Source organism: Natator depressus, chromosome 1, assembly GCF_965152275.1.
Source record: "Natator depressus isolate rNatDep1 chromosome 1, rNatDep2.hap1, whole genome shotgun sequence".
In the NCBI taxonomy this organism is placed as follows: domain Eukaryota; kingdom Metazoa; phylum Chordata; order Testudines; family Cheloniidae; genus Natator; species Natator depressus.
The window spans coordinates 128,340,969-128,353,922 of NC_134234.1; the positions used below are offsets into that span (position 1 = coordinate 128,340,969).

Here is a 12,954-nt window from a genome sequence, read left to right on the forward strand (position 1 = left end):
AACAAAGATATAAACTATCCAAAGATATAAGTTCCAATGGTTGGAAGTCAAAGCAGGACAAATTCAGACTAGAAATAAGGCAGTTTTTCAAAAACAATAATTAATCATTGCAAGAATTAATCAAGTGTTGTGGTGGATTCTCCATCACTGGAAAAATTTAAATCAAGAATGGATTTAAAAAAAAATGCTTTCATTCAAACAGGAATTTAATTGACGGTGGTATTGTAGCCTGTTTTACACAGGAGGTTTAGCTAGATGACCACAATGATCCATTCTGTCTTTACAAACTATGAATCTATGAAGTTTTGCTATTTTGGACTACCACTGTGAATAGCCTTATATTGTAGCTACCCATAATTAATGAAGATATGTTCTCGCTAAAACGAGCCACCCAAGCTCATGGAAAAGTTATAGCTTGATGAACAGCAAAGAAGTTTAAGGAGTTTTACCATATTTACATTAATATAGACTTACTGTATATGAACACTTACCAAGCACTTATTACATACAAATAATACATTACCTATTGTATTACAATACTCCTTTATTGGTCATGTTAGTTTTTAAGGTAAGTATACAAATGAAGAAAGGAGGTGGTGAGGATATAACAATTTTTTGTTGTTGCTGTTGTTTGGAGTTACATAAAAATGGATTATTAAAAAAAAGAAAATTTTAGAAAATATTTAGTTTTCAAAGAAGCAATTTTTCAACAAAAATATATTTTGTTAGAAACAATTTGACTGTTTTGCTCACTTGTGGGATCAAAAAAAAAATCACCATAGATCCTACATCTGACAAGGAGTTTCACCCATGAGTTAGTTTTCCTGTGCCTTGCCATGGCATTTCGAGAATGGGTAAAGTGACTTTTCTTCTCTTTCTTCAGATCTGCCATTTTGTTAATAACCCAGTTAGCAGTTCCCAGGGAACTCAGTGCTGCTTGGAGAAGAGAGCAGAACGATGACTGAGATAAAGAAGACTTAAGAAAAATAGAAATGGGAGCACACACACACACATACAAAATCAGTAATTTTTAAAAATAAATATGTCGTTTGCTGAAGGGAGTCAAAAAGCTCACAGCTACCTTTGCTGCCTGGTTGGCAGCAAAATGGCAATGGGCTTGTTGACTCCCTTCATGGCAGTAACCGTAATTCAACCCACTTGTGAAGGTCAGCAGAAACTAACCTAAGACAGAATCTGAAATGGATTAACATTTTCAACAGCAAACGGGATTTAGGACCTTAAATTCCATGGATTAGACTCCTAAGCATCTAAGTGACTTCTGAAATTTTCATTTGTAGTCTATTAAATATACTTTACTTTTATAATTAACTTTAAAATACAGCACAGAAGAACTGTCTTACACTTTACTATGTGTCTTGCCTTTCAGCTTCATGCTATTTTTTGTAGATTGTTGTGTTCTTTTCAAGGAATATAGTTTTTTCTGAGGTAGACCTCCATGTCCCTGATGGGGCAACTGACAATCTCCTCCATATTTTACTCCTTCACTTATAATACCATCCTTCAGAGCCTCCTTGTCATGGGGTTGCTACTCAAAGGGGCTGCTCCTGGACACCTCAGAGAGTAGAAAAGAAATTCTAATAATTGAACATATTGTCCCATATGTTTCTGACATATTGAGAAGCTGCCTATTAGCTTGATATTTAAATCTGTGCAGAACATTTTCACAAGTCCACTAGATGAGATCCTTTTCTATCATTTTTTGACAACATGGATCCTCATCCACGTGTTAAACCAGACATTTTCTTTCTGCCTACATAAAAGTTTGACAAGAATGAAAGACAAATTATTTCATTAAATTAGTTCAGCCTTCAGCTCTGACCCCAAATTGTCTAAATGCAAATGAGATTTACAATTTTAAAGAGATGTAAGGGATGTGGAGATATTTCAGATTCCTCTACATTTATTTGGCAAACAGTTCCCTTTTTAAAGAACTCACTTATTCCACAATCCAGAACACTACTGACCTTCTTATTACTTGTACAAAACAGCTGACAAGCCAGTTTTGGTCATTCTCCAGTTAACAAGACCCAGGAAGTCAAAGCTATCCTTCCCTTCAAGAAGGAAAACTAAACCAACAGCAATTTGATGAGTCCAAGTAAAAAACAAATAGCCAAAAAATAAAGGAGAAGATAAAAAAAATGAATCCTGTTTGGGCTGGTGGGGTAAGAAAGCTTTTCTTTTAAAAAAAAATATTATTTATTTATTTGCTTAATTGACTTTTATGTTATTCTATGTTCTCCAACTTTGAAAGTTGATATGAGAAAAGACGGCTACTTACCTTTCGTAACTGTTGTTCTTCGAGATGTGTTGTTCATATCCCTTCCAATAGGTGTGTGTGCGCGCATGCTGCATGCACGATCATCGGAAATTTTTACCCTAGGGGACCTGTTGGGTCAGCTGAGGAGCCCCTTGGAGTGGTGCCTTTGTGGTGGTGTATATAGGACCCTGCTGACCTGCCACCTACTCAGTTCTTTCTTGACAGAATATTCCGACAGAGGGGAGGCAGAAGGGATTTGGAATGGACATTAGCAACACATCTTGAAGAAAAACAGTTACAAAAGGTAAGTAACCGTCTTTTCTTCTTCGAGTGATTGCTCATGTCCATTCCAATAGGTGACTCCCAAGCAGTTTCGACAGAGGAGGGGGTCAGAGTTCACCAAGTTGCTGATTGCAGTACTGCCCTGCTGAAGGCTACATTTTCCCTCGCCTGTTGAATGATGGCATAGTGTGAATGAAGGAGTGGATGGAAGACCACGTTGCTGCCATGCATATGTCCTGAATGGGGACCTGTGCGAGGAACGCAGCGGAAGAGGCCTGGGCCCTTGTGGAGTACGCCGTCAATACTGGGGCTGGGATCTTAGCCAGGTCAAAGCGCGTTCTGATGCAGGAAATGATCCATGAAGAGATGTGCTGGGACGAGATGGGAAGCCCTTTCATTCTCTCGGTGATTGCAATAAAAACCTCTGGTGACTTACGAAACGGCTTTGTGCGTTCAATGTAGAAGACTAGGGTATGCCTGACATCCAGGGAATGGAGTGCCCACTCATCGTTGCTGGCATGAGGTTTAGGAAAGAATACCGGTAGAAATATGTCCTGGTTAACATGTAATTACGATACTACCTTGGGTAGGAACGCTGGGTGAGGGCGTAGCTGCACGTTGTCCTTGTAAAAGACCACGTAGGGGGGCTCGGAAGTTAGTGCTCTGAGCTCGGAGACCCTTCTGGCCGAGGTTATGGACACCAGAAAGGCCACCTTCCAGGAAAGGTAGGATAAGGGGCAGGTCGCAAGGGGCTTGAAAGGGGACCCATGAGTCCGGAAAGGAACAGGTTAAGATTCCACTGGGGAACGGGCTGCCTCACCTGAGGCTAAAGCCTATCCAAGCCCTTAATAAAGTGGCCCACCATGGGATTGCTTAAGACTGACCTGCCCGCCACACCCGGATGGAAGGCCAAGATGGCCACCAGGTGTACCTTAATAGATGATATGGCAAACCCCTGTTGCTTCAGGTACAAGAGGTAGTCTAGCACAAGGGGAATAGAGGCTTGCTACGGGGAGGTATCTTTCTGTATGGACCAAATGGAGAAACGCTTCCACTTTGTCAGGTACGTTGTGTGAGTGGAGGGCTTCCTGCTCACCAACAGAACTTCCCTAACAGAGTCTGAGCTGGTTCAAGCTGGTTCAGCCATGGAGTTTCCACACCATGAGGTGGAGGGACTCCAGGTTGGGGTGTTGTAGTTGGCCGTGATCCTGTGTGATGAGGTCCGGGAGCATAGGAAGGGCCACTGGCCTGTCCACTGATAGGTTCAGCAGTCGGGGCCACGCTGGTGCTATGAGGATCACTGAATCCCTGTCCTGTCAGATCTTGAGGAGGACCTGCTCTATGAGGGGGAAGGGCGGGAACGCATATAGCAGGTGACTCGTCCACGGTAGGTGAAAGGTGTCTGCTATGGAGCCTTGGCTGTGGTTCTGAAAGGAGCGGAACAGCTGACTCTTTCTGTTGCTCCCTGTTGCAAACAGGTCCACGAGAGGATAGCCCCAACTCTGGAAGATCGAAAGGGCAATGTCCGCTCTGAGTGACCACTCGTGAGTGTTGAATGAGCAGCTGAGGTGGTCCGCTAGTTCGTTCTGTGCTACCGGCAGATATGAGGCCTGTAGCTGGATGCAGTGTGTGACACAGAAGTCCCACAGTCAGAGAGCTTCCTGGCACAGGGGAGAAGAGTGAGCACCACCTTGTTTGTTTATACAGAACATCACTGTGGTGTTGTCCGTCAGTACTGCGACACATTTGCCCTGAAGATGGGCCTGGAATTGCTCTCAGCTCCCTGACATTGATATGCAGCGATAGTTCTGGTTGTGACCACATGACTTGAGTTCTGATACTGCCCAGGTGCACTCCCCAGCCCATCTGGGATGCATCTGTGAGCAGCAGAATATACGTCTGAGTGTCAGCTGAATATACAAATTATATCCAGATTTTCTGTTTCTGGTTTTTTAAACTTGCTCCCCTCTCCAGCTCCACCCCCACCACACTCGTTTTACCCCCAGCCCTCTTAAGATATTAAGAAATTAGATATAAATATAGCCACCCCTCAAAAAAAAAAAATTCTAGACTATTGGTAGTGCACCATAAAGGCTGAAAGGCCAAACATTCAAAATCCAGAAAGTTCCAAAAGTTATGTTTGTTACGTTTACATTAATTATGCTACTTTGCACATACCTGGAATTTGCTATTCTGCCCTCTCTCATTATATTTTGCCATAAAATACTGCTGTTTGTTCCGGAAACATTAACTTTACATTCTATGTTAGTAACAAACTTAGTTTAGAGTTTTCTTCTTTTGCGTGCCTGAACTTGTTACCTAGGGTTTTTTCCCCTCCCCCATTACATACTACAAACTTAAATGAAAGAAAATGTTACTAATGGAACCAAGATTACAAGTTCAAGAACTCAGAATATGCAACATATATACATGGACAGACACACAAGTCTGTCCATGTGTGTAAAGGCATGCATATTGTTTATTTTACACAATACACTAGAGTGTATACACATACACACCTTAAAAAAAAACTTGTTGAATTACACAACTACTCTCAAATATTATAAAGCAAAGACTAGATCATGAAACTTATAAACTTCATGCATATTTATCCTGTCCATGTGTTTTTCTGTTCTTTAAAACATGTATTAAGAGCAGCTGTTCCACAAGTGTATATGAAAAAGCTCTCAGCATCCTCAGTACCTTTCTACCAAGTAAACAGGAAATTTTTAGCAAAACCTGTCAAGCAAAGAGTGGAGAAATCAGGTCTGTGAGAGAAAGGGTTTTGTGAAAGGAGGTTTTAGAACTATACAATAGTCACAGTGTTTAAATAATTTCATATGCAGTTATTTAAATATTGAAGAGAAACACCTGGCATCAATGCAGCATTAGGAAATATTTTTTCCTGCTTCATTTTACTTTCATGCAGTAGCTCCTCTTTGGTCATTGGAAGCTCAAGTACATCTCGAATAATCTGTGCTCCCTCCAATGCTTTTTTACCCATGACTAATGATTTCAAATCCCAGGTATATGCCTTTCCAAAGCGTTCACAGATTTCTTGAAAAACCGTAGTATAAAGATGCTCAGTATCTGCAAAAAAAGAAAAAGAAAAGGCATTTGTAATAAGCAAGGCTGGAATCAGAACCAAGCTCTTATGTTAAGAACACCCAAACTTTGCCTAATTGGAGGGTTACACTGGCAATTTGTCAGGTGCCACAGGAGTATATCCCTAAATGGAACTCATAACAGCTGCCCTTGTATTTAATACAGAAGTGCAGCCAGACTGCTGAGATCCACATAGTACACCAAGTATCAGGTATTCTTACTCTTCAAAGGCAACACTTCCATGTTATAGGAAAGTGTTGTGGGTCACGATAAAGAACTGTATTGACCTGCAGTTTCACTGTCTCTATCCCGCCTGGGCTACTACACAGTACATGTAAGAAAAGCAATCTTAATTAAGAGATCATATTTATTCTTCAACTGAGGGCTTATCTACACTATCGCCTAAGTCAATGTAAGTTACATTGCTCAAGGGTGTGAAAAAGCCACCCCTCTGAGTGATGTGAGTTACATCAACTTAAAGCAATGTCCACACCACTCTATGTCAGCAGGAGATGCTCTCTCGCTGACCTAGCTTCTGCCTTTCGTTGAGGTGGAGTATTATGCTGACGGGAGAGGGTTCTCCCGTTGGCATGGCGCATCTTCACCAGACGTGCTACAGCAGTGCAACTGCGTGGTAGTGTAGACTATCCCTGAGAAAGAAAAACAGAGAAGGAAATCTGGTACTTGAAGGATGTCATTACACCTTCAATTTAAATTAAAACAAATAATTTATTTTAAAAGTTATTTTAATGTCTTTAAACATCAGCTGCAGAGTCCCTTCAAAAGATACCACAGACATTATCACAGTGCCACTGGTATCACTACATTTATATCTGACTGTGTTTCCACTATAGCCCTGCCCTCCCATCTCTTTCTGTTTCCAGGGGTTAATGGTAAGAGGTCACTTCAGGCAGTATCTTGGCATATAAAAACTCAGCCTTGGGACAAAGCTTTTCTTTTTAAATATGATTAGTTTTAAAAACAAAAACAAATACCCGCCCTCTCCTGCCAAGAATAGAACTTTTCCGAGGTTTGGAAAAGTGAAGGTTGATAACATTAGATCGAGTCAGAGAGAATGTGGCTAGTAATATCTCTATTATTTTAGTTCCCACCTCTTAAGCAGAGATTATAAACTGTACCTTTATAAGTAGAGTCTCTTAAACACTATAGGTTGCTTTCCCACCATGTTCTCATTTTTCTCCCTCATACATTCCCTTGCCTAGAAACCTTTCACCTTCTTTTAACTTAGTCAAAGGTAATAGTTAAACGAACAATTTCTCAATATGTTTTTCAAACGTTTCAGTACTTTCTATGTGAACAGACTACAGCCAACATCTGGGGAAAAGTTGTAGACATCTTTCAAATGCACTGAAAGAAATTATAGAGAATGTTTCCTCTTAATGGAGCAGTTGGCGTGTACTTAACAGAGACTTTTTGACAGTTTTCCACTTTTCTAAGATCTTGATTAAAATAAATAATTTAACATATAAGAGAGAGGCTAGAAAGGTCTTTACACAGTACAATATGCGCTTCAGCGTCAACTCAAGCCTGCCTCACTTTGAGTGTGTGTTTCTCACCTACAGTTTATTTAAAAGTTTCAGGATCTGTAGTTTGAGCTTGAACTTTCAGAACAACAAATCCACCATACTAACATGCTGGAAGATTCTCTCTAGATGATTTCTAGATTGGATCCTGATGAAAAAAAGTTCCTATTCAAGGTTACACTTATAAACTTGTTCCTTTTATTTTGGAAAATTATTTTTAAGAAAAGAAAAATAAAAAGTACAAGTTGTGAATGAGAATGTGTTCCACTCACTGTCCTGATAAGTATCATGGAGAAAAAAAGAATATTTCAGAAACTTTCAATTCTAAGCTTTGCCATCGCGATAGCTTAGAGAACAGACTAAAGAGGTGGTAGCAAATGTGAGCAACACAATCCCTGCCCTCTGCATCAGCCTGACGCATAACATACTCCTTTGCTGCTCAACTCCACTAGTTGGCTTTTCTTGAGACCAGCAGACGGTTCTAATTTGAGATCAATGAGAAACATATGGGATATTTCCTATCATCTCAGTAGGAAAAAGTGAATACATGGCACAAACAAAGGATTTTTCTGACACTTCGGTTTCAGCATTCTGTGTCAGTAAATAGAAGAGAACCTGAAGTTCAAAGGGGTTCAGTAAAGGTCCATCGTAGTTTAAGGAGTCTAGAAGTCTAGCAGACAGGTCAGGAAGTAACCCTCAGCCTACAAAAATCTGTAACATTTGCTGCAGACGCTGCTTAAGCAATTCAAATGTAGAGGGGGCAAAGAGTTAAGTGCGTGACTAATTTAATCCTGGGTAGCCCCCAAGTAGACAGGTTACATATCACAATACTGCTCCAGATCAGCACAAATTCAAGTGAGTTGACCCTGAATGCTGTCCAGATTGATAGCTTGAGAAAGGAGAAAAACTGTTCACTTGGCACTACCAGCTGGTGCTCTCAGCAAGTTGAGGTTAAGATGAATTGACAAGATAATGCTTAAGATGTCACAGCTCTGTTTTTCCTTTGTTTCTGATCTGTTGAGAATTAAAACAAAATAAAATAAAATTGAGATCAACTAGAAAAAAAAAAGAAACCTAAACCTTGATAAAACCTGGGCATTGGACAAATGGCTGCAATGGAAATTCTAAGAATCCCTAGTTTCTTATATCATTACTTCAGGTAAAATTATGAATTTATGAATTCTTAAGAAACAAAAAGATTTTCCATCTGATATTTTCATGATTAAAGAAGGCAGAACCCTTGCGGTCCTCCTGTGCCCATAGCTGCAATTTGGAAGGGTCTTACACAGGTGTGGAAGCTTTACTCCCCCGGGCAAACCTGTAGGCCTATAGCACAATTAATAAAGTAACTGAAATAACTCAGACTTAATCTTCAGTCAGAATCTGGGACAACATCTAAATAAAAATAAATAAAATAAGACTCCCAGTGCCTGTAATTTGTATATTTTTCTTTAAAAAAAAAACAACAGAGCCAACCGTGAGTGTGTGTGTGTGTGTGGTGTCACAAACACACACACGATTACTTCCATGTTTTTGTTAAATACAAAAACATGTGTGAACTTCCCCTGGGAACTCTGCAACATCAGCTAGCTATCCAACAATAACAGTACTCTTAGCTTTGTTATCCATGATGACTTGGGAGTATCTCAAAAAAAGCGCGGAACATACTACAGCCAGGTTAGTTTTCGTTCCATTACAAGCAGGGGCCGTGGGGTGGGGGGGGGAGGGGAGGGGCGGAAATGGGGGAGACATGCATAGCCAGCTAAATGGCAAGACAGTATGAGTGTGGAAAGTAATTGTATTTTACCATATGCAAACAATGGAAAGTAAAATATTCTATATAAAACTAAGGTGTGAGTGTCAAAGGCACGAAGGGGAAGCTCAACTCCCATTGAAAGGCAAGAGGAGTTGTGTGCCTAGCTCCCCTTTATACCTTTGGAAATCCTCCCTGTGTTAATTGTGTCCTTCTAAACTTCATCCCATCTCATCTCTTTTACCTAGACGTAGTCAATATGATGTATTGCCCACCAACTTCATTTCACTGGGGAAGAGTGATTTTATTCCCTAGCCACAAAGTCATTCCATAGTCATTTTTATAGTGACCCTTCTTGTACAGAGAAAGGAAAGGCTACTCCATAGTTGTTGCTTACATTGTGCAAAAGCCAGTCACAATAAATACAGATAAAGTGACAAGAATTATAGAGGTGTTGGATTCCTCTATTTGTGACCCAGCAGAAAAATATGCTGAAGCATACCCGGAGAGCCTGGAGGTGACTTGTGTCATAGTATACTGTAAAACATGATTGTTTATAATCTGTTGAAATCACCAAAGAGAATCTGAATTAAAAGACCAGATCTAGCCAGGTTAGGGTTGTGTATTGGTTGCCCATCACTGTAGTATCTAAGCAACTCCTCTTTATCAATTGCCTGAGATCCAGGAAGATACTTGAAGATGGCAAAATGTAACTTATTAATGAATAAAGCCTGGATCTAAGTTTTTTTTGCCTGTTTTATTAATTTATTACAACACATTTTAACTTAATCTACAGTTTATCAAGAAGATAAGGTTAATAGGCATGCCAGCTTCCTTCAGCTATAGATATGGCTATGATATAGTCATGGGTATTTTTAGTAAGTCATGGACAGGTCACAGGCAATACACAAAAATTCACAGCCCGTGACTAATACTATATATACCCCTGACTAAATCTTAAATGGGTCACTGCTGGGGGGCGCAGGGACCGCTGTGGAGGGGTTGGGGGGAACGTGTCTGGAGGGGCCGCTGCTAGGGGGGAAACTGGGGGGCTGTGGCTGGGGGCGGTTGCTCCAGGGGCCTGATGTTGGGGGGAAGGCAGCTGCTTGGACGGCCTTGGGGGTCAGTCACACTGGCCCCCGCAGAAGTCACAGAGATTGTGGAAAGTCACGGAATCCGTGGCTTCCATGACCTCCATGACAAACACGGAGCCCTAGCTATAGGTTTTGCTTTATTGTTTGCTTGTATGACCTGGTTCATCTGTACTGTTGTCTTGACTGAATAAACATGTCCATGGTTTGTTCTTTTTCACTGAATCTGGTTTATCACTTGAATTCTAACTACATTTGATATTTTAACTGTGCACTTTATAAAAAAATGGGCCCAAACTGGATCCCAGAATCTAAACTCCACCAGGTTTTAGGTGTTTTGGGGGGAGAGACCAGGAGGGGGGGATGAAGGAAGAGAGATGGCATGCAGAAGGGAGAATTTTGTTTTCAAATCAAAGGTTTCAAGTACCTCTACAATTTTCATAGAAAATATGATCCAAAAGAGGAAAGGGCCTACTTTCTGGCTTCCATTTAGCCAAAGACCTGGTAGTAATGGGGGGACTTTAACCAACCAGACATATGTTGGAAAAGTAAAATGGCAAAACACAAAATTTCCAATAAGTTCTTGGAATGTATTGGAGACAACTTTTTGTTTCAGAAAACAGAGGGGAGTAACCAGGGGCAAGCCATTTTAGATTTGATTCAGACCAACAGGGAGGAATTGGTAGCGAATCTGAAGATGAAAGACAATTTGGGTAAAAGAGATCACAAAATGATAGATTTCATGATTCTAAGGAAAGGAAGGAGTGAGAGGACAATGATTTCACATAAGTAGACTTTAACAAACTCAGAGGACTGGTAGGTGAGGTCCCATGGGAAGAAAATCTAAGGGAAAAAAGGTTCAGGAGAGCTGGTAGTTTCTCAGAGAGACTATATTAATTGCAGTCTATCCTAATGCGAAGGAAAGTCAGGAAGTAGGAAGCCAATATGGCTCCATCAGGAACTCTTTAATGACCTGAAAACCAGAAAAGAATCCTACAAGAGGTGGAAATATGGATAAATTTAACTATCAAATAATAAAAATATAACCAAGAAACAGCATCTGTGTCGAGTGTGTTTTCCCCAACACTCAACGTAGAGAGAGATATTACTAGAACTAGATTATTCTTGCAGAGCTTTCTAAAGTTCAGGATGAGAACGCCTTTCTGTCTAAAGGACAACTTTAAGTGCTCTAAAACCTGCACATTTATTTAGATTTCTTGAAATTTGCTGTGCCATGTGGGAATGCAAAATAGGATTAGCATTCCAAATTTGGGGTCATTTGAGCAAGGTAAGGTACAAATCCGGCCACAGAGAGAGAAGGGGGCTGGGTTGGGAGAGGTCAGTCAGACTGGGTGGGCCAGGGCCATGGCAGGAGCAGAGGGCCCGAGTGGGGAGACAGGGCTTGACTCGGTATACAGGTTGGGCTACATAACCTACTCCTGGGGGAATTCTGCGCCACTGCACATGTGCAGAATTTATGTCCCCGGCACATTTCTTTACTTCCCTGCAGAAAATTATTTTCTGATGGGGAAGCAAAGGGAAGCCGCAAGAGCAGTCATGTGACTCTTCCCAGGAATATGTTTCAGGGCCCAGGGCAGCTGCCAGAGAGGTAAATCACTTTGGGGCAGGAGGTGGGAGTGGGGAAGACCCGGCTGGTGGCTCCTACCCTGCGCCAGGCTCAGCTGCTAGTCCCAGCTGGGCTGGGCAAGACGGGATTTCCTCTTCCCCTGCACGGCAGCCAGGGCAGGGTCAGACCCACCATCAGATTTCTCTGCCCGCTGCAGGAGGCTCTGCAAAGTCCCCCCGTCCCACTTCCTGCACCCATCACTCCTCAGGGCTGCAGGGGGAGGGATCCCCGTACAGGGAACTGCTCCCCCATCTGCCCAACCCCCATGCATCCAGACCCCCTCATACGCACACCCTTCCACCAAGCCTCACCCCCCACACTCAGAACCCTCCCGCCGAGCCCCATGCCCCCTGCGCCTGGGCCACCCCGACGAGACACCTGAACCCGGATCCCCAGTCCACTGAGATGCAATCAGCCACCCCACTGAGCCCACTCCCCCAGCATCTGGCCCCCCACTGAGTCCCCCACACCCAGATTCTCTGCCAATCTCTACCTCACCAAACCTCCCTCCCCGCTGAGCCCCAACCACCTTCACCTGGACCCCCCTGCAGAGTCCCATTACCACTGCACCCAGAACCCCACAACAAGCCCCTGTGCATCCAGATCCCAAACTGAGCACTTGCACCCAGACTGACCCACCCAGAGCCCTCTCAACCCACACCTGGATCCCCCCATACTAAGCCCCTCCACATTTGGATCCTGCCTTGCTGAGCCTGCCTGCCCACTCTTGGTGCATCTGGCACAGATGGGCTGGGCGCTGGGGTGTTTCTGGGGCTGGCCCGGTCCTTGCACTGTGTCAGGGTTCGGTGCAGCCTCACCGCTGAATTCATGTCCTGGGGGGAGCTGCACAGTGATCTCCCACCTATGTGCAGTCAGTGGCCTGTGCTCCCCAGTGCCATGCTGGAGCCTCCACATTTATTTGATAAATAAAATTTGCAGATTTTTTTAAATATTGGGCAATCATTTTTATTTTTTTGGTGTAGAATTTTTAATTTTTTTGCACAAAATGCTCTCAGTAGTAATAACCAAGTAAGCATGATACCCTCCAGTGAGCTGCTGCCGGTGATCTGAATTCACAGCAGAGGGCACCAGACAGCATGGAGGTACTTTTTACATGCTAATGGCTTAACGGGACAGGAAGGGGAGGGTTAGATGGAAATGCTGGCCAGGAGAGTAGGGGTGGAGAAGGAGAGAGATAGTCATCTCTCTTGTGCTTAAAAGTTACTGTAACCACCATATAGTAAAAAAAAAACTGTTTTGATTTTGGAACATAG

The 12,954-nt window shown here is 42.4% G+C and overlaps 1 protein-coding gene across 1 annotated transcript in view; it reads right to left on the reverse strand.

Moving 5' to 3' along the window:
• PUDP (pseudouridine 5'-phosphatase) overlaps positions 1 to 12,954 on the reverse strand; it is a 138,021-nt gene that overhangs the window by 89,602 nt on the left and 35,465 nt on the right. Inside the window, exon 2 of the mRNA XM_074966414.1 lies at positions 5,432 to 5,650. Coding sequence (XP_074822515.1) covers positions 5,432 to 5,650 — 219 coding nt within the window. The remainder of the gene's footprint in view (positions 1 to 5,431; positions 5,651 to 12,954) is intronic.